Source organism: Trachypithecus francoisi, unplaced genomic scaffold (genome assembly GCF_009764315.1).
Source record: "Trachypithecus francoisi isolate TF-2019V2 unplaced genomic scaffold, Tfra_2.0 Lachesis_group20, whole genome shotgun sequence".
NCBI lineage: Eukaryota > Metazoa > Chordata > Mammalia > Primates > Cercopithecidae > Trachypithecus > Trachypithecus francoisi.
The window spans coordinates 14,899,417-14,920,485 of record NW_022681466.1 but is presented as its reverse complement, the minus strand read 5'-3'; the positions used below and the strand labels follow the sequence as shown (position 1 = coordinate 14,920,485).

General features: G+C 53.2%; 2 protein-coding genes across 2 annotated transcripts in view; both read right to left on the bottom strand.

Moving 5' to 3' along the window:
* The window catches only part of ARHGAP27 (Rho GTPase activating protein 27), a 36,733-nt gene extending 19,111 nt beyond the window's left edge, over window positions 1-17,622 (bottom strand). The window contains exon 1 of the mRNA XM_033182657.1: window positions 17,557-17,622. Coding sequence (XP_033038548.1) covers window positions 17,557-17,565 — 9 coding nt within the window. The 5' untranslated portion in view covers window positions 17,566-17,622. The remainder of the gene's footprint in view (window positions 1-17,556) is intronic.
* A 58-nt stretch (window positions 17,623-17,680) lies between these two features.
* Window positions 17,681-21,069, bottom strand: LOC117066577 (collagen alpha-1(I) chain-like). Its single transcript, XM_033181951.1, has 3 exons — window positions 21,012-21,069; window positions 20,063-20,427; window positions 17,681-19,627 (listed from the first exon to the last, which is right to left on the bottom strand). Exons 1-3 carry the CDS (start codon window positions 21,067-21,069, stop codon window positions 18,938-18,940), a joined length of 1,113 nt encoding a protein of 370 aa, XP_033037842.1. The 3' UTR covers window positions 17,681-18,937.

Here is a 21,069-nt window from a genome sequence, read left to right as displayed (position 1 = left end):
TGCTCTGTGCCACCCAGGCCAGGTGGAGGGGGAGCCGGAAAGAATGGTGATCTTTGCCTCAAGGAGCTCAGCCATGTCCACATGACAGGTCCCTCCCCCGAACACATGTTCTCCAGGACAGAAACTGGGTCTCCCCTTAACCATCCCGTCCTGACCCAGAGCTACATGTCCAGGGACAGGATCAGGGGAGCTGGGGGTGACCCCACAGGGTCCTGGGCCTCAGGCCTCAGTAGGCTTTGGGGAGCCGTGCCTAGCCCAGCCCTCTGAGATTCTGATGGAAGTGGTTTGGGCTGGGACCTGGGGAAAGTGTTTAATTTGAAGCCTCCTTGGGTGATTTGACTGTGCCTCCCAGGTGAGGCACCACGGCTCAGTATAATCTTTTTTTTTTTTTTTTTTTTTTTTTATAATATGGAGTCTTACTCTGTCACCCAGGCTGGGGTGCAGTGGCTCGATCTCAGCTCACTGCAATCTCTGCCTCCCAGGCTCAAGTGATTCTCCTGCCTCAGCTTCCTGAGTAGCTGGGATTACAGGTGCCTGTCACCATGCCCAGCTAAGTTTTGTACTTTTAGTAGATACGGGGTTTCATCATGTTGGCCAGGCTGGTCTCAAACTCCTGACCTCAAGTGATCTGCCGCCTTGGTCTCCCAAAGTGCTGGGATTACAGACAGGAGCAGCCCAGCTGGCTCAGTGTAATCTTACTGCATGGATGTGTGGGGAGATTCCAAACCTAACAGTTTTAGGTGAGACCCTTTTCTTGGGCTTGGGGCAGAAGCTTCCATTGATTCAAAGGGAAAAAGAGTGAAGCTGGAGTCCAGAGACTCGGGCTCTTGTCTAGGACTCTACTTCAGCTTCCCGACAAGCAGCCGCTTGAATTTCTGGCCTCAGCTTCTTCATCTGTAGAACAGAGCTGTCAAACCCTACCGTGTCACAGGGCTGCTTCTGTGAAAGAGCCGAGCGGGCCCTGGGTTTCCACACCCATGGGGATTGGGGGAAAGCAGGCCTGCACTTCTGCTTTTCTGGCTTCGGGTTTCGATTGGGTGCCCTCAGCTGTGGACTCTGTCCCCAGCCTCTGGGTGAACTCATGGGGCTGCCTGCCTGGCCTGCTCCTCCAAGGCAGGGTGGGAGCTGGGGTGGGGCTTCCTCAGGGCTCATACCGCCTGTGCTCTAAGTAAGGCTGGCAGAGACCCAGCAGGGCCGCTGGGGCTAGGAGGGATCAGAAATGGTCCATGAGGGGCCTGGCGTGGTGGCTCAGGCCTGTAATCCCAGCACTTTGGAAGGCTGAGGCAGGAGGATCACTTGAGGTGAGAAGTTTCAGACCAGCCTGGTCAACATAGTGAAACCCCGTCTCTACTAAAAATACAAAAATTAGCTGGGCATGGTGGCATGCACCTGTAATTCCAGCTACTCAGGAGGCTGAGGCAGGAGAATTGCTTGAACCTGGGAGGCAGAGGTTGCAGTGACCCAGGATCGCACCACTGCACTCCAGCCTGGGTGACACAGCGAGACTCCGTCTCAAAAAAACAAAAAAAAGAAAAAGAAATGGCCCATGAGGGAACCTCCCAGTCAGCAAAGCCTGTAGGGATGAGCCAGGCTAGGGAGGTGGGAAAATGAGACCAAGGAGTGGTCACCTTCTGCCCACCCCCTCAAACGTATCTGTGTTTGCACCCACCATTCCTTCCCCCTCCCCCAGTGGAAGGCACAGGGCCCTGCCATCCAAGCCAATGTCCCCAGCCCAGGCCTGAAGGACCCCATAGCCTCCCACTTGCTCGGAAGTGGCCTCACCTCAAATCTCCAACCCTTCCCTTCTGACTACCTTTGTCCCTTTCTCATTTCAACAAACTCAAGGCCTCACCTTTTTTTTTTTTTTTTTTTAGACAGCGTCTTCCTCTGTCACCCAGGCTGGAGGGCAGTGGCATGATCATGGTTCACTGCAGCTTTGACTTCTTGGACTCAAGCAATCCTGCTTCAGCCTCCCAAGTAGCTGGCAGTACTGGCCCACACCACCATGCCCAGCTTTTTTTTTTTTAGAGACAGGGTCTCACTATGTTGCCTAGGCTGGTCTTGATCTCAAGAAATGCTTGAGATCCTTGGGCTCAAGAAATCCTCCCACCTCAGCCTCCCAAAGTGCTGGGATTACAGGAATGAGCCACTGCACCCAGTTGGTCTCTCCATCTTAAAAAGAAAATGTTGGCCGGACACAGTGGCTCACGCCTGTAATCCCAGCACTTTGGGAGGCTGAGGCAGGTGGATCGCTTGAGGTCAGAAGTTCAAGACCAGCCTGGCCAACGTGGTGAAACCCCATCTCTACTAAAAATACACACATACACACAAAATAGCCAGGTGTGGTGGCGGGCGCCTGTAGTCCCAGCTGCTTGGGAGGCTGAAGCAGGAGACCCACTTGAACCCCAGAGGTTGCAGTGAGTAGAGATCACACCGTTGCTCTCCAGCCTGGGTGACAGAGAGAGAGTTCATCTCAAAAAAAAAAAGTTCGTACCCTGGACCCAGTTCTGCATCCCCCTTTAACAACCAATTCCTTTTTCCTTCCTCCTGTTTGAGCCAACTTCTCTGTCCCCTCACTTAGACAGCCAGCCCACTGCTGGCCTTCCACCACTTCCTTGATGACAGATCTGGTCCTTCTCTGGCCTGACTTCTCTCCAGTGTTTGCTCTTTAAAATCCTCTCCTTCTTGAGCTTCCTCGGGCCAGGTGTCCTGGTTTTCCTTCTTTTCCTCTGCTACTGCTCAGCAATTCGGCCCCAAGCTCCACCTCCTCTGCCACAGCCTCATGCTTGGTGTCTCACCTGGCTTCTCACTCCACTGCCTTGGGAGAGCCCAGCCCCACCGGCTGTAGAGGAACAACTCGCAGCAAAGTCTCCAGGCTCACATATCCCACTGCCATCTGGACGTCCTTTGTACATGTCAAAAGCTGTGTGCCCCAAATCAAATTTGTCCTCTCCCTCCTCCTTCCCCCATCTCAGCATCTGAGTGACATCTACCTCTGTCACTCAAGGTAGAATCATCCTTGCCTCCTGCTGGCTTTGCCTCATCTGACACTGAGCCCCATTGATCCCACCAGCCTAAGCCTTGCAGACCTGCCTACCAGTTCTCAGGTAACAAACACCAGGGTTAGAGGAAGACGGAAACACTGCTGCACGGAAGCAGACACCTTGCAGGCAGGGCAATGAGTCAGTGTCCAGGCAGAAGGAAAGGGCGGGGCTCTTCAAGGGAGATTGAAGAGACAGCCAGATGCAAGGCATGGCCTTGGATGGGATCCTGAACCAAACAAACCAGCTATGAGACAGATGTTTTAGGATAAGGCAGAAATCTGACGATGGCTTAGGTCATAGATGATACTAAGGAATTATTGTTAATTTTGTCAGATATGATAGGGTGTTTATGGAGAAAGACATCACTTTTCAGAGATGCATGCTGAAGTTTTCAGGGGTGAAATATATCTAGAATTTATAATTCATCAGCAATAAATAAATAAAAATAAACATGGCAAATATTGTTTTTTCTCTTTTCTCTCTTTTTTTTTCTAGTAGAGCAGCCAGCAAGATGCTGGCTCCTTGCTATTGTTAAATCTAGGCAATAGGTAATTGTATTCTTTTTTTAATTTTTTATTTTTTGAGACAGAGTCTAGCTTTGTCACCCAGGCTAGAGTGCAGTGGCGCAATCTCGGCTCACTGCAACCTCTGCCTCCCGGGTTCAAGCAATTCTCTGCCTCTGCCTCCTGAGTAGCTGGGATTACAGGCGCCCACCACCATGCCCAGCTAATTTTTTGTATTTTTAGTAGAGACAGGGTTTCACAATCTTGGCCAGGCTGGTCTCAAACTCCCGACCTTGTGATCCGCCTGCCTCAGCCTCCCAAAGTGCTGGGATTCTAGGCGTGAGCCACTGAGCCCAGCCCGTATTCACTTTTCAAAAATATTATTGGCCGGGTGCGGTGGCTCACGCCTGTAATCCCAACACTTTGGGAGGCCGAGGTGGGTGGATCACCTGAGGTCGGGAGTTTGAGACTAGCCTGACCAACACGGATAAACCCCGTCTCTACTAAAAATACGAAAAAATTAGCCGGGTATGGTGGCCCACACTTGTAATCCCAGCTACTCAGGAGACTGGAGAATCGCTTGAACCCAGGAGGTAGAGGTTGCAGTGAGCTGAGATTGAGCCATTGCACTGTAGCCTGGGCAACAAAAGTGAAACTCTGTCTAAAAAAAAAAAAAAAATTATTTTTGGCTGGGCGTGGTGTCTTATGCCTGTAATCCCAGCACTTCGGGAGGCTGAGGCAGACGGATCACCTGATATCAGACATTCGAGACCAGCCTGGCCAACATGGCAAAACCCCTCCTCTATTAAAAATAGAAAAATTAGCAGGGCCTGGTGGCATATGCATGTAATCCCAGCTACTTGGGAGGCTGAGGCGGGAGTATCACTTGAACTCGGGAGGCAGAGTTTGCAATAAGACGAGATTGTGCCATTGCACTCCAGGCTGGGCAACAGAGCAAGACTTGGTCTCAAAAAACAAAAAAAACAAAAACAAAAAAAAATTCTTTTTGTCCAGGCATGGTGGCTCACACCTATAATCCCAGCACCTTGGGAGGCAGAGGTAGGTGGATCACTTGAGATCAGGAGTTCGAGACCAGCCTGGCCAACATGCTGAAACCCCGTCTGTACTAAAAATACAAAAATTAGCCAGGCGTGGTGGCACGTGCCTGTAATTCCAGCTACTCGGGAGGCTGAGACATGAGAATCGCTTGAACCTGGAAGGTAGAGATTGCAGTGAGCTGAGATTGTGCCACAGCCCTCTAGCCTGAGTGACAGAGCAAGATCTGTCTCAAAAAAAAAAAAAAAATTATATTTACTTTTCTTCATGTTGGACATTTTCTTTTATTTAGTTTTAAATTTAAAATGTATTTACTTATTTTTAATATCGAGGCAAGGTCTCACTGTTTTTCAGGCTGGTCTTGAACTCCTGAGTTTGAGCAATCCTCCTGCTTCGGCCTCCCAAAGTGCTAGGATTATAGACATGAGCCACCAGGCCCAGCCTATTTGGACATTTTTATAATAAAAAGTAAAAAAAAAAAAAAAATTCCCTCAAACTTTTTTACTATTCTCCATCCTCACTGTCGCTACCATATAAGCGTGTGGTCTCGGCTATTTGGGAGGACGGAGTGGGAGGACTGCTTGAGCCCAGGAGGTTGAGGCTGCAGTGAGCCATGATCGCACCACTGCACTCCAGCCTGGGTGACAGAGCGAGACCCTGTCTCAAAAAAGAAAAGAAAAAAAGTTGTTCATTATTTCTCCTCTGGAAACAGACTGCCCTTCAGCTTCCCCTGCTCCCGATGTGTGACAAAGTAGTTCCTCTCGCTTTTAGACACAACTCTGGAGCTGGCATTCTGGGAATAAGGCCACTTCAACATGCCCTGTTCCCCTCTGCTCCCAACTGCGACCTGCTACTGCCTAAGTCAAGCAGAGGCTGGGGCAGTGGGTGGGTGGGACCTGGCTGGCACAGGTGAAAGGCTGTGTCTGAGGTGGAGGCTCCCAGGGGAACCCTGGGGCAGGCTGGCCCATCATGGGACCCCAGGCAGAAGGCAGGGTGGTTCTTGTATCCTTGTGCCCAGGAGCTCAGGGGTCCAAACAGGTGGGCCAGGTAGTCTCTACCCGTAAGGCCAGGGCACCAAGGAGATAGGGAGAATTCCTGCTGGTGTTTTGACATCACAGATGTCCCATGCCTAAGGCCCACTGGCAGAGACCACCATCCCTTCTCCACTCTAGGGCCCCCCCCCCACCAAGTGGGGTACTCCTGCAGCTCGACCCCAGCTCTGGGGAGCAAAGACATATAAACTCAGTCTGTGACAGCGCAGCAGGGGGAACAGACAGAACCACCAAACCAGCTGCCGCCACCAGACCCCAGCACAGCCGGGACCCAGGACGCACTAAACCAGCCGCCGCCACCAGACCCCAGCACAGCCGGGACCCAGGACGCACTAAACCAGCCGCCGCCACCAGACCCCAGCACAGCCGGGACCCAGGACGCACTAAACCAGCCGCCGCCACCAGACCCCAGCACAGCCGGGACCCAGGACGCACTAAACCAGCCGCCGCCACCAGACCCCAGCACAGCCGGGACCCAGGACGCACTAAACCGGCCGCCGCCACCAGACCCCAGCACAGCCGGGACCCAGGACGCACTAAACCAGCCGCCATCACCAGACCCCAGCACAGCCGGGACCCAGGACGCACTAAACCAGCCGCCGCCACCAGACCCCAGCACAGCCGGGACCAGGACGCACTAAAGATGCCATCACAGGTGATGGGGAAAGACAAACTTGTCAGTGAAAGGCCACAGGACAACTGGCTGCCCATCCAGAGATAAACAAATAAATAAACACGTATATAAATAAGGGAGGGTCCACATCTCACTCTGTCCATCCACAATAACCCTCAAAGGATTAAAGATTTAAATTTTTTAAAATGAAGCCATAAAAATAATCGAAAAAGAAAACAAAATCCAATATGCTGTATATATATATTAAAAAGCCTATATATTTTATATATATGTCTTATATATAAAAGACTTCAATATGCTGTATGTATATATAAAAATTTATATATAATATGCTGTGTGTATATAAAAACTTCAATATGTTATATGTGCGTGTATATATACATATATATAAAAGACTTTGTAACAAAGACTCAAAATATAAAAGCCATAAAATAAACAAGTGATACATTTGACCATATAAATGTGTTTTAAGAAAACTTGCGGCTGGGCGCAGTGGCTCAAGCCTGTAATCCCAGCACTTTGGGAGGCTGAGACGGGTGGATCATGAGGTCAGGAGATCGAGACCATCCTGGCTAACACGGCGAAACCCCGTATCTACTAAAAAATACAAAAAAACTAGCCGGGCAATGTGGCAGGCGCCTGTAGTCCCAGTTACTCGGGAGGCTGAGACAGGAGAATGGCGTGAACCCGGGAGGCGGAGCTTGCAGTGAGCTGAGATCGCGCCACTGCACTCCAGCCTGGGCGACAGAGCGAGACTCCGTCTCAAAAAAAAAAAAAAAAAACACTTGCGTGGCAAAATAATGTTATTAGCAGAGTCAAAAGACAAGCTCAGGGTGGCGGAGGGAATTATGACTCATGTAATAATAGACAAAGGGCAGTTTCCCTAGTATAGAAAAAGCAACTAGAACTCAATAAGAAAAAAACCTAACAACCCAATACGCAAACAGGCAAAGGATATAAACAGACTATTCACAGAAAAAAAAAAAAAAGATGGGGGGGACAAACAGCCCTTAAATATATGAAAAGATACTCTTACTGGAAAGAAAAATGCAAATTTAAAGTACCTTAAGTTAATACATATTATGGTCAGATTGGCAGAAAAGTTTGACAACAGTCAGTTGGCAAGGCTGTGGGGAAGAGATACCCTCATTTGTGTTGGCCAGGGCAAATTGGTATATGCCTCATGGGATATATCCATCAAATATCCATTATTTACCTTTTGACCCCAAAATCCCACTGTTGGAATTTTTCCAACATCTACCTGTACATATATAAAAGAGTATACAAAAGAGTATTCATTATGGTATTGTCGTAATAGCAAAAAATAGGAAACATTCCAAGTGCCCATGGACAGGAGACTGGTAAAATGGATAATCTGTAGTTGTAGGGAAAGAGACATAACCTCTCTAGGTACAATCTCTAAGATACATTGTCAAAGGAATACATAAAACAAAAAGTAAACAAGGTTTTTTTTTTTTAATCTTGTTTTACACACAGGACAGTGTGTACAAGGTACCACCTTTGCTTGAGAGAGAGAGAGAAAATTAAGTAATCAGATAGGTAGTTATACTAGTTTGTACTCAGAAACTCTGGAAGAATGAAGAAAGAATGAATGAAAGGGGTGGCTTTTGAGTTGATGGAGAACAGAGCAGGGAAACAAGGTACATGTGAGATTTTTACTATAGACTTTAAAATATTGCTTTTTTAAAAAAAAATCTGTAGGCCGGGCGTGGTGGCTCAAGCCTGTAATCCCAGCACTTTGGGAGGCCGAGACGGGTGGATCACGAGGTCAGGAGATCGAGACCATCCTGGCCTACACGGTGAAACCCCGTCTCTATTAAAAAATACAAAAAAACTAGCCGGGCGAGATGGCGGGCGCCTGTAGTCCCAGCTACTCGGGAGGCTGAGGCAGGAGAATGGCGTAAACCCGGGAGGCGGAGCTTGCAGTGAGCCGAGATCACGCCACTGCACTTCAGCCTGAGCGACAGAGCGAGACTCCGTCTCAAAAAAAAAAAAAAAAAAATCTGTAAATATGTTACCTAGTAAAATAAATTCAAGGTTATTGGTAAAATAGAGGGGCTGGAGAATGCAATTATAACGTGAACACAAACTCTTAAGGAGACTCGAATCAAGCAGAGTTATTAAAAAGGGCTGATTTTTAGAACTTAAAATATGTACTTGTATTAGTTGAAGGGGAATAAATTCACTCTTGAGATTCAAATTTGCAGCCTGGAAGGTCAAAAGAAATATCAAACCTGCGACCAAAAGTACACCAAGATTGAAATAAAAAGGCCAAAGATAAACTGCGAGGGACCCAGTCAGGAGCCCTCACATGCAAAGGAAAGAAAAGTTAAAGAAACAATAATCAAGCAACAGGCCGGGTGCAGTGGCTCACGCCTGTAATCCCAGAACTTTGGGAGGCTGAGGCAGGTGGATCGCTTTAGCCCAGAAATTTAAGATCAGCCTGGGCAACGTGGTGAAACTTTGTCTCTCCAAAAAGTACAAAAAAAGCTCGCTGGGCGTGGTGGTGTGCGCCTGGATTCCCAGCTTCTCAGGAGGCTGAGGTTGGAGGATCACTTGAACCCAGGAGGTGGAGGCTGCAGTGAGCCGTGATTGTGCCACAGCACTCCAGCCTGGGTAGCAGAATAAGACCCTGTCTCAATAAACAAACAAATAATAATCAAATCCAGCAACAAATAGATGTTCCTAAGTGGAAAAAAAACCAGAGTCTACAGAGTGACAGGTTCTGTGAGCTGTGAGGGTGCTGAGAAAAGAATCCCCATCAAGGAATGTGCTAAAGAATATGTGTTTGATTAGGAACCCCAGAGAAGGGACAGCTGCCAATAATGAAATGGAAAGTGTAACAGGGGAAGAAAAAGGAAATCAATAACCAGATCAGAGGGAAAAAACTGCAAGGTAAACCAATAAATGTAAAATGAGGCAAAGGTAATCAAATCAAGTACAGTAGATCAACTGTTAAACGAAATGTGAACAGATTGAATTCTCCCACTAAAAGACAAAGAGTCAGCTTGGGTTTAAAAACACCATGATAGGCTGGGCGCAGTGGCTCACACCTGTAATCCCAGTACTTTGGGAGGGTGAGGCAGGTGGATCACTGGAGGTCAGGAGTTTGAAACCAGCCTGACCAATGTGGCGAAACACTGTCTCTACTAAAAATACAAAAATTAGCTGGATGTGGTGGCGTGTGCCTGTAATCCCAGTTAATCAGGAGGTGGAGGCAGGAGAATCACTTGAACCTAGGAGGTGGAGGTTGCAGTGAGCCGAGATTGTACCACTGCACACCAGGCTGAGTGACAGAGGAAGACTCCATCTCAAAAAGCATACAAACAAAAAAACCATGAAAATAACAAAAATACAGTGATGATGGGCAACATGAAGAAACTCCATCTCTACAAAAAATACCAAAAAAAAAAAAAAAAAAAAAAATTAGCTGGGCATGGTGTCATGCCGGCCTGTGGTCCCAGGTTGTCAGGGTGCTGAGGCGGGAGAATTGCCTCAGCTAGGGAGGTTGAGGCTGCAGGGAGCCATGATCACACCATTCACTCCAGCCGGGGCAACAGAGGCAGACCCTGTCTCAAACAAAACAAAACAGTGATGTGACATATGCAAGAAATTAGTAGTTTCAAAAAATGATAATGGTAGAAAATAAAATAATGCTAAGCAAGTGCAAAAAAAAAAAGTAAAATAAGAAGTGGTCATATTAACAATAGAAGGGCGAAATTTAAGGCTAAGCACTATAATAGGATAAAGAGGGACACTGTGTAATGATAGAAAAGCACAATGTGGGGCCGGGCACGGTGGCTCAAGCCTGTAATCCCAGCACTTTGGGAGGCCGAGACGGGCGGATCACGAGGTCAGGAGATCGAGACCACCCGGGCTAATACGGTGAAACCCCGTCTCTACTAAAAAATACAAAAAACTAGCCGGGCCAGGTGGTGGGCGCCTGTAGTCCCAGCTACTCGGGAGGCTGAGGCAGGAGAATGGTGTAAACCCGGGAGGCGGAGCTTGCAGTGAGCTGAGATCCGGCCACTGCACTCCAGCCTGGGCGACAGAGCAAGATTCCATCTCAAAAAAAAAAAAAAAAAAAAAGAAAAGCACAATTTGTACTGACAGAACACTTTAAATCTGCGTGCTCCCAACAGCACCGTAGTTAAATATAAAAAGCAAAAACTAGGAAAAGCACCAGACAAGCTTTATAGAGAACATTTGAGTGGAAGGTTTAACATAACACATCTCTATCAGAATTAGAGTAAAAGACCCCTGCCCCCAAGCAAAGGATACAAAGGAAATGAAAGTTTGAATAATATAATCAATAAACTTGATTTAATGCAGATAGTACCTTATATCCCTTAAATAGAAAATATGCATTTTTCCGGCCAGGCGTGGTGGCGCACACCTGTAATCCCAGCACTTTGGGAGGCTGAGGCGGGTGGATCACTTGAGGTCAGGAGTTCCAGACCAACCTGGCCAACATGGCAAAATCCTCTCTCTACTAAAAATACAAAAATCAGCCAGGCGTGGTGGCACACACTGATAATCCCAGCTACTCATAGGCTGAGGCAAGAGAATTGCTTGAACCCAGGAGGTGGAGGTTACGGTGAGCTGAGACCACGCCACTGCACTCCAGCCTGGGCGACAGGGTAAGACTCCATCTCAAAAAAAATAAAATTAAAATTAAAATTAAAAAAGAAAATATGCATTTTTCTTACATGTCTATGAAAAACTTAGAGAAATCATTTACTTGGTCACAAAGAAATTCATAATAAATTTTAAAAGTGGAGAGTTTACACACCTGGAGAAAATGAATGCTTTCCTAGTAAAATATAAAATGGCCAAAATTAACCAGAAGGTGAATAGAAACTTAAATAAACTAATTACCACTGATGAGAAAAAAAATCTGCCACTGAAAAAGGCACCAGGTCCAGAGGGTTTCACTAGAGGGAACTGTAGAAACCTTTGAATCATCTCCGCCAACACCTTCCTCCTCCAGGAAGCACTCCTGGATTTCCCTCTTGCCAACAAGATTCTGGGAGGGCAGCTCCTCCAACATGCCCCCAACAGCTCTTTGCAGACGCGTCATATCATATCATATCTGCCATACCATAACTGCCATGCCATACCATATCATAACTGGATCTGCTATTCAATTTCTCCTGGACAGTAAGCTACCTGAGGGCAGGAACCATCCTTTATTTTTCATTGCTCCCTAGTCACCAGTACAGCAGCTGACATTCACTGACTAGGTGAATACGGTAAATAGAAAAGCAGAAGGCACAATCGTCATTACTCTGTGATGTCTCTACAGGAGCTGCCCGACATACTCATAAGAAGGCAGAATAAATGGGAAGAAACCAACATGCTAACAGTCATTCGATTGAGATTTCCTCCTATTATTCAAATATTTGTAATGAAGTTAAGCAATTTTTATAGGGAGGGAGTAGTAATTTACACGTTTAACTGGGCCAAGGAGGAGAAAGGAAGGGGGAGGCTGGGAGGATTCTGCAGGCAGGATCTTCTGCTACCTCTGCTTCCTCTCTCTGGCCCAGTCCCTAGACAGACATGGATGCCTGGACAGGGGCCCCTGTCCCCCTCCCTTCATGCCTCACAGGGGACCCCCAGCCAGGAGAAGGCAAGGAGGCAGGGTGGGCACCTGCAGGAGCCTGGGCTGGATAGAAAGATCCTGCAGGCCCAGGCAACATCTCTGGAAGTTCCCTCAACACTAGAATCCTTCTGCAATCTGGAAACACAGTTTCCCAAATTTTAGCAAGAGCACCTGTGCCCTGTGCCCCAGAGCCCTAGTCCTGGCAGCCCTGTTTCCCTTTCAATATGAACCAGCAGCCGCTGACCTCTCACTCCCCAGCACAGATCCAGCTCCGAATCTCATCATTCAGGCATGGAGCCCTGGCCACATTCCTGGTTAGCAGCTGCCCCCCGGTCATGATCACGGACCTTCCCATTCCCCAGGGCCTGGCACTGACCACCCATCCAGGCTGGCATTCAGTACGATGCCCACCCCTCCCTGTACTGGACACAGTCAGCTCTAAGAGGGGCAGAGAAAATAGGAACTAAGCTATGAGGATGCAAAGGCCTAAGAATGATATAATGGACTTTGGGGACTTGGGAGTGAGGGGAAGGGTGGGAGGGGTGTGAGGGATAAAAGACTACGCACCCTGGGTATGGGGCACACCACTCGGGTGACGGGTGCACCAAAATCTCAGAAATCGCCATTAAAGAACTTATCCATGTAACCAAACACCACCTGCTCCCCAAAACCATTGAAATAAACATTACAAAAGATAGTCTAAGTCTAGAGTGAGGCCAACTGCTGAGTCTTGGGAGGAAGTGAGGGGCAGGTGGGCTTGTCCTGGGGCCCATCTCAGGCCCCTGGGGGCTGAAGGGAGCCAGGGACTAAGAGGTGAGAACCAGGCACAGGCTCCAGCAAGACCCCAAGAGATCATGGGGCCTGCAGGGGAGCCGGGGGGGGGGTGAGGGTGGTGGGCAGGGAGATCTCTGGGGGACAGCAATGTGGGGTGAGGGTGGGAGGGGGACCCAAGAAGCTGCTGTCTCCTATGTCAGGTCCTAGGCAGAGGGCTCCTGGGACAGCCCGGGGCTGCAGGTGAGCCACTGGGAGGGAACTGGGTCAGGTGTAAAGAAACCGGCAGAGCCACCCCAGGGCAGCTGCCCCAGCTGGGGGGTGGGGGTGGGGGTTGCTGGAGGAGGGAGTGCGATCAAGGGGCTAGCTGGAGTCCCCTCAACTTGGCCTCAGCTTCCTGCTGTTACCAACCCCCCTTGCCAAAGGCCACCTAGCTGGCCCCGAACGGGAACAGGTGGGTCTGTCCCAAGGCCAGTTCCTTTCTCTCAATCACAGTGGCTCCGGCTGCCTGGGTGCTGGGCCTGGATCCAGAGAGGAGGGGCCCCCAGGTGGGTTTTAGGATTCAGGAAAGGGAGGGGACAGTGGGGAAACTGCTGTGGCCGCCCTCTAGTCCCCCAGGGGCAAGGGCTCACTCACAGTTCCCAGCAGAGGAGGAGGAGTGAAGGCCCCAGGCTCCTTCCAGTCGGGGCTGCCAGCTCAGGTGCGGCGCCTCCAGGGCTGCTTGTATAAGAACCTGCAGCGGCCTGGCTGGAACTTCCCTCCCAGCGGCCAATGCTCCAGCAACAGGGGCGGGCTCCAGGCCAGCTCCACCTGCCTGGGCCTTCCCACCCTGGGCGGGGATGGTGACCGCACCCTGAAATCCCAGAGTCAGGACGACAGCCACGGGAAGAGTCCCAGAGTCAGGATCACAGCCACGGGAAGAGTTTCAGAGTCCCCTTTATTGCACTGGCTTTGGACTGGCTTCCCAGGGCTCCGTGAGTGGCCTCTTTGGGGGAGGGGAGGAGTCATCCCTGCTTACCTCTCCGTCTCCCTCTCTCCCCTCTCAGAAGGGTTTGCTTCTGCCCTCTCCTGGGCAGCAAGAGAACAGGAGATGCCCCTCTCCTGGGACATCAACTCTTCCACAGCAGGGCTGGGCACACAGGATGCTCAGAAGAAGGAGCACATGCCTGCCTTCAGCTTGTACTGTTCTTGCCGAGGGGAACATGGTGGCCAACCCTAAAAGCCACCAGGCTGAAACTGAACCTGGTGGCCAGGGTGGGGCTTTGGGTCAGGGAGCCTGGAACTGTTCTGAACACAGCCACTTCCTGGCTGTGTGAGCTTCATCCTGTCACTAAACCTCCCTGAACCTCTGTACTCAGGGCAAATGGAGGTGTCCATGCCTGCCTTCCAAGCTGCTGGGAGCTTAACCCTGGGTACAAGCCTTTGAGCAAGAGCCCACAGGATTCTTAGCCCCTTGGGACCGTGTCTTACCACACTTTGTCCCCAGTGTCCAGCACGGTGACCAGCCCACACCAAGTGCTCAATATGTGCGACTAGAGTGCATGGGGAGTGACAAGGCTGTAAAACACCATCCATGGCAGGAGCTCCTCTGTTCTGGGGGTCCCTGGCCCTGCCCGGTAGCCTGCCCTAAGCCCTGAGCTGCTGCCTGACAGACGGGCGTCCCCACACACTCCCCAGTGCCCCCATGCCACTGCCATCCCCACATCCTGCCCCCTCTGTTCTGCACCCACTTTCTTGTGAGATCCCTTCTCAGCAACGACCTCCTCCCCATCTTCAGCCTCCCTATCTCCTGCCCACCCACCTGAACCTGGGGACCACGTTTCCATCCATGACCTACAACCCCTCTGGGCACACTGTGTCTCTCTCCTGCCCGTTGTCCACACGCTCAAATTGCACACTCACTTCTCTCTTGACCACTACCCTCTGCCTTCAGCACCCCCCTGACCAGCTGAGCTTCTAGTGGCCACTTCGGATAAGTGTCATATGGCCTTTCTCTCACATGACCTTCCTGTGCGTCCTTCTTCTGGACACTTCTTGGCCTCTGAGCCAGCACTCTCATGCTTCTCTTCCCTTTGTCTGGCACCTAAATCCAGGTGGCCCCATCTTTTCTCCACCCCGCTCCTCCCCAAGTCATCCCCACCTCAGTAAGCAGCACCACTGTCTGCCCATGAATGCCAGCCGCGAATCTAGAACTCAACCCGATTTCCCTCCTACCTCCCTCGGCCCCCAGACCCTGTCCATCCACCTCCCAAACCTCTGTTACCACCACATGCCCACGAGACCACCAAGACATTTGGCCATTCTTGAAGCCCTGGCCACAGGGATTTTTTTCTCAATCCCACTCCTGTCTCTGCTAAAAGCCTTATAGCAGCTGCAGGATAACACGCACATTCTTGGCAAGCGCCCATGAGGCCCTGCCTGGGTGGGTACCCACTCTCAACCCCATGCTCCACTCTGAGCCCCGGCCCCATGTCTTCTCTTGCTGGCCTCCTATCCAAGTGGGTGAGTCCCCTAGGACTGTGGCTGTGCCTCAGTCCTCTCTAGATCCAAAGGCTCACCAGGGCTTGGGAGGTATCCAGCCAGTTCATGCCTGATGCACGAGTGAATGGGCCTGGAGGGTCATGGTGAGTAAATGCCACCTGGGACAACTAAGAGCAGGGGTGGGGTTCCCTTGGAGGGCACGAGCAACTCCCTACCCTGGACTTTGTTGGGGGTGGAGCACTAGGGAGACCCACAGCTGCCTCTTGAATAAAGCTCCGTGCAGGGAATGTGGTTTTATTGCACCCATTGCACAGGGAAGGAAACAGGACCAGAGATGCAAGGTGACTTGTGGAGGTCACACAGTGAATTAGGGCCACAGGCGGGGGCCAGGGAGCTGCCTGTCTCTGGCCAATGTCCTAGCTCCCCCCCGGGGTAAGTCCCCTGCCCCCATCACCTGTGCCCCTCCCCCCAGATGCCACTGCAACTAGGAACCTGCTAGGAGCTGGAAGAAGGATGGGCAGAGGGGCCACCTGGCAGGCGCCCTGGCAGCCTTCTCAGGAGATGTCAGGACCTGGGCAGTCTCCTTCCTCTTTGGTCCTGGGGCCTGGGGTGGTGGCCCTTGGGCAGACTTACAGAGCCCTGGCTCACAGGTAAGGGACTGCCACACCTCTGCCCTTTTCAGCACACACTCTGTGCACTCTGTCTGAGCCAGACCCTGGGCCAGATTCGAGGTTCAAAGAACAAGGCCATTCCCCCACCTCCAGGGGCTCCCCTCAGACGGGCAGGCACCCTCCCACCGTCACCAGCACAGAGAATGTGGAGAGGCCGGGAAGTGCGCCACCGGGAGCCTGCGCAGGAAACTGAGGGGCGCTGGGGGAGAAGAGGGCTGGCATCCAGCCACCCATCCCAGAGAAGCTGCCTGACCCGCTGGCGGCGGCACGAAACAGGAACCAGCCGCGGTCCCCAGCCCCGCCCGTCGGGTGCCGTTCTCCATCCTGGCCGCAAGGCGGCGGGCTGCCGCTGCAGGAGCCGGAGAGAAGGCGGCGCAGATTCAGCGAAGCCAAACCAGGACGACCTAGAGAGTCTGGGTGGACCCTCTGTTACTGCCAAGCGCTTCGAAGCCTTACCTCGTTTAAGGCTCACAACCCTAATCCTTAGGTGTTGTGCTTACACCAGAGGACGCTGGGCCTGGGGGAGCGTCCTCGCGTGTAAGTGGCTGTCCGCAGCTGGCAGGTGACCCAGCAGAATCCAATTCTCCTTTCCCCAGCCTCAAAACCTGAGCTCTGCATTGTAACGAGACGGGCGGAGGGAAGACCCAGCAGCGGGCCTACGTGTCTCCTTCGTCTGGGCATCCCGGACTCAGTCCTGGCACATGGTGGGCATCAATGTTCATGGTAATGACATCAGGCACAGCGAAAGAAATTAGGGGCTCCCAAGTTTCAGAGGTCATCTGTCCACCTCCTCCCTTTGGGCTAAAGAACAAACCCAGACCCTGAGTGAGGAAGGGAACTGCCTCTAGATCATCACACGGCCGGTGGCAGATGGCAGATGGCAGAACGGTTCTGAGCATCCTTTTTTCCCCTTGGGCTGCCCCTCCCTGAAAAGTTCCTAAAGTTCAAAATGTCAGGGTCGCCCAGAGTGTTCTGGAGATGTAAGAGTGTTTACAAAACGTGCTCTATTTGCGATTTCCCAGATTAACACAACTGGATTCTGAAGAGGAAAAAAAAAAAAAACAACCTTACTTAACCTGACGTCTTTCTGAAACAAACCCCATCAGGAGTTCTTTAAAAAATGAAAAATAAAAAGGAACTGAAATTCTGGAAGCACCCTCAAAGGGAAGCAGATGCCAGACTTTCACACCCACCCTCTCATCTGATCCCAGGCTCCTGGGAGACGGGCAAGGCTGTTGAGCTGGCGGCAGGCCCGCAATCCCCCGTTCCGTGCCCAGATGCGCTTCGGAAATAGAACAGCTGGGACTTGGAAAGCTATCGTGAGGTACCCACCTGCTGTAGGTTACATTACCTCCCATCAGGGCTTGGGGCAGCAGCCGGCTATCGAGCTCATTTGCATTTCTGCAGCAAAATATGAATATTCACACAAGCGCGATAAATAAAGACCATCAACAGCCTCACATCAGTTCAAGCGCAATTTTGCCACCAATTGGATTACGAAAAATCTTTTGGGCTTCCAGGGAGCTTTGGAGCCTGGGAATTGCAGATGAGGGACTGGGGACCTGCACTGTTTCGCGGCTGTGGAGAGGGAGCTTATCCGAAGTCTTCGGACAAAGGTGGGCGTCGTGCCCAACGCTGAGCGGAGCAGGTCTCCTCGAGCCCAGGCTCCCTGCGGGCGCGGTCCCCAGTGAGCCTCCCCGCCTCCGCGCCCGGGGTCGTACCTGCTTCATGCTCTCCTCCCGCGGCGGGCCGCGCACCTCCTAGATGGCCTCGTAGACGTTCTCCTAAAGGCAACAAGGAGGAGGGCCGCGGAAGTCAAGACCACCGAGCCCGAATAGCCCCGCACTCAGGGACAGGCATGGGTTCGAGTACCGATGCTGCACTTGCCATTCGTCTTCGGGCCTCAGTTTTCCCATTTCTAAAATGAGGACTTGCATAAAATCACATCTGAGGCTTCCATTCTTACACGCAGTGCTGGAATTAGGACAACCCCTTCATTCCGTGGGGCTGATTCTAAGATTTGAGCCTCGCTTTAGTCCTGCGTTGGGGAGATTGTGGGTAGTCTTGGTCCAAATCGACTGCGAGGGAAACCTTGGCTTTAAAACGAGGGGTGATTGCCTGCTCTAAGGTCGACACCACTCTTGCTTAATAGTTGACTGAGCCTTAGTTTGCCCGTCAGTCAAGTGGGAAAAGCAGCCCATTTCCTGCCGTTCCCCGGGCCCTGTCCCACCTGGACGCCTCCCGCCCGCAGAGAATCCGCAGAGGGTATCGTAGCACCGCCTCCCTCCGCGAGCCTGCGCCCCGGCCCCTGGGTCGGGGTTGGGATGCGGGCTCTGCAGGCGCCCCGGTGAACAGCTCTATTTGGAGGCTGTCCCTGCCCCGCTTAGTCCGAGGGCCTTGGTGTGGGGGCCTCCGCTGTCAAGGCGGGGGAACCGGTTCTCTCGGTTTCTCTCTCCTTCCGCAGCTGCTTCAGCGCAGACGTGACCCCTAGCCTGGCCCGCCCCGCCCCCTGCTCTCCGGCTCTCACGCCACCCCCAAGAAAGACTGCCCACCTGCCCTGGGACCCCTACAGTGCCTCCACGAGAGTGGCCCCTGGAGAATGCGCTCTGAGATAGTGACTATCCGTGCGGAGTCCCAGAGCAGGGGCCCCCAGAGCTCTCCAGAGTGGTCACAAGCCCCTCTCCCGCCCCGGCTCCGGTGTGTCAGGGATGGGGGAGAGCCTAACTAAATCTGCCTGCGTCCCTCCACCAAAGCCATGAGTCGGTGGTCTTCTCCGGAAGTGCATGGCCCCTCCAGACTCCCACACTGACCACACCTCCTCCTGCCTCCTAAGGTGACCCGGACCAGGGGCCAGGAGACCGTCGCTGGCCGAGGCTGAGGGACCGAAGAAGCAGGGTCCAACCGGGGCCCCCGTAGGGCTCCTTAGCCACTTTGTCAAGGGTTCCTTGACGAGGAAAGGGTGTACACTGAGTCACTATGCACACTGGGCCCCGGAGGCGGGGTCATCGAGCTGCCCTGAGCCAACAAACCCCAAGGTGGACGCTGCCCCCGGCGCCGCTTCTCCCTGGACCCCACAGCACACTCACGTCGGCTGGGCGGGTCTCAGGGAGCCCCAGGGCCCGGTGGGCGGAGCCGGCAGGTTAGGCCCCTACCATCGCCCTGGGCGGGGCTTCCAGGGGCCAGGCCGGAGAGGCTGCGCGGAATCGGAGCTGGCAATGGCAGCAAATAGGGACAGGGACGCTCAGGAGTGCTGTCACCGATACCCAAAGCAGCTGTGTCCGGGCGAGGCGAGGAGGAGCCTGAATGCCTCTGCTGGGGACCTTGCTGGGCATTGGGACGAGGCCCGGAGCAGAAGGCCGGGGCCGGGAGCCAGAAAGGCTGCGTCTGAAGGGGTGCTGGCTGGTTGCTAGCGGAGCCCAAGAAAGGTGGGGCTGCCCCTGCCCCGTGTCCCCCCTTCCCTTCTCCCCTTCTCCCCTGGGGATTTGCTGTCCCGGAGTCCCTGCGTCCCTCCCGCGCGCGGCTCTGGGAATGCCGAGTTGGGGCTGGTTGTCTCGTGTGGGCGTTCCTGTTCGCGGGGAGGTTATTCGCATCCTGAATCACCCACTGCGAGCCCTTCCAACCGGATTGCAGACCCGCCGCTCCAAGTCCACCTCCCCCACCGGGGCCTTTCCCGGTGTAGCCCGGCCGGGCCTGGAAAAACTCTGCGCGGGATTCCCAGCGCAGAGACGCCCAACGGAGCGCAGTGTCTCGGACTGGATAAGAAGGGGACCTAGTTACAGCTCCTTCGCCAACCTGGGGGAACACAGAGAAGGGGAGGGATTGGTGGGGGCCGGGAGGATCTCTGGAGCACGAGATCGCACCCGTCGCCAGGAGGTCCCCTGCGTCCACCGCCCAGGCGACGCAAGCTACAGCGGCGTCAACGCCTAGGTCGGCACTGGGGGCCTGGGCCTGCTCCCCTCCCGCCTCCAGATGGAGGGCAGCCCTTCGGCTACCTTCTCCTCCCCGTGGGATGAGGCCTGCGCAGCTCCCGCCCTAGCACCGCCCTAGCACCGCCCTAGCACCGCCCTAGCACCGCCCTAGCACCGCCCTAGCACCGCCCTAGCACCGCCCTAGCACCGCCCGAGACAAGAGGAGCAGGCGCGAGAAGCTCCTTGGTGCGGACCCGCCACCTGCCGCACACTTTCCTCCCCATCCTGCCCCTTGCCCCACACCCACCCCACCTCCCACCTCAACCCCCGCTCGGCGGCCCACTGCCTGCCCGGGCACTTCGGGGCGTCCCTCGCCTCCACTTGTCCCAGTGGGTGCGCGTGGGCTCAGTGTCCAGCGCTCCCTACTCCACCGCGCGGTTCCTGCGCTGCCCGGTTTCCTATTCAGCAATATAACCAGGAAGGCACCGGTGGAGAGCGCCTGGCAGGACTTCCTCCCAGACTGGGTCTGGGCTGCAGTTGTGAGAGACAATCCCCGGCGTCCTAGCTTCCTGTCCCCACTGGGCCAGGCCAGCGCCTGAAGAGCGAAGACGCCACCCCCTCCTCTGCACTTCCCGGGATCCTTGGCCACACCTGGCTGTCTCCAGGGAGGAAGAGGACGCGGGGCTCAGATGGTGGGACTGAGGATGGAGGGAGCCTCCCCCGAGCAGCTTCTCTTGGCCAGGTTACCCTCCCACCATCCCCAACTCCCTCTTGATCCTCAGAAGGAGGGTCAGCCTCCAATCTGTCCACAGGGTAAACTCAGAACCACCTCCTAGAGGCCAGGAGGCTAGCCCCAGGGCCGTCTGCCTTGGGGGTCTTCTGTTTGGGAATTTTCTGCCTCTCTGGACAAGCTGCCTCGCCCTGATGTGACCCTGCACTCACTCCAGACATCACAAGCCCCAGCCCCAGCCCCAGCAGACCCCTTGCCCTCAGGGGCCCCAAAGAACAGGTGTGCCTGTGGACCTGGCTGTGTGTGCCAGGAGCTGGCTGATTCAGGCTAGTGTTCTGGGAGGAAGAGGGGCCCGCAACCCAGGCCATGGCCCCTCTTGATACCACCTCCTGGGGGCCCAGGGTTGGGTGGGAAGCTGAATCTGGCCACGCTAGTTCTGGAACTCCCTTACCTCTGTATCTTTGCCCCTGCTAGGCGTAGCCACCTGTGAGTCCCCACTTCCTCTGATAATCTCAGTGTGTCTGAGGCTTGGTGGCACCTCGGGACCCTCCAGGGTAGGCACACAGCAGAATTCGGCATTGGTCTTTGCTCAGCAT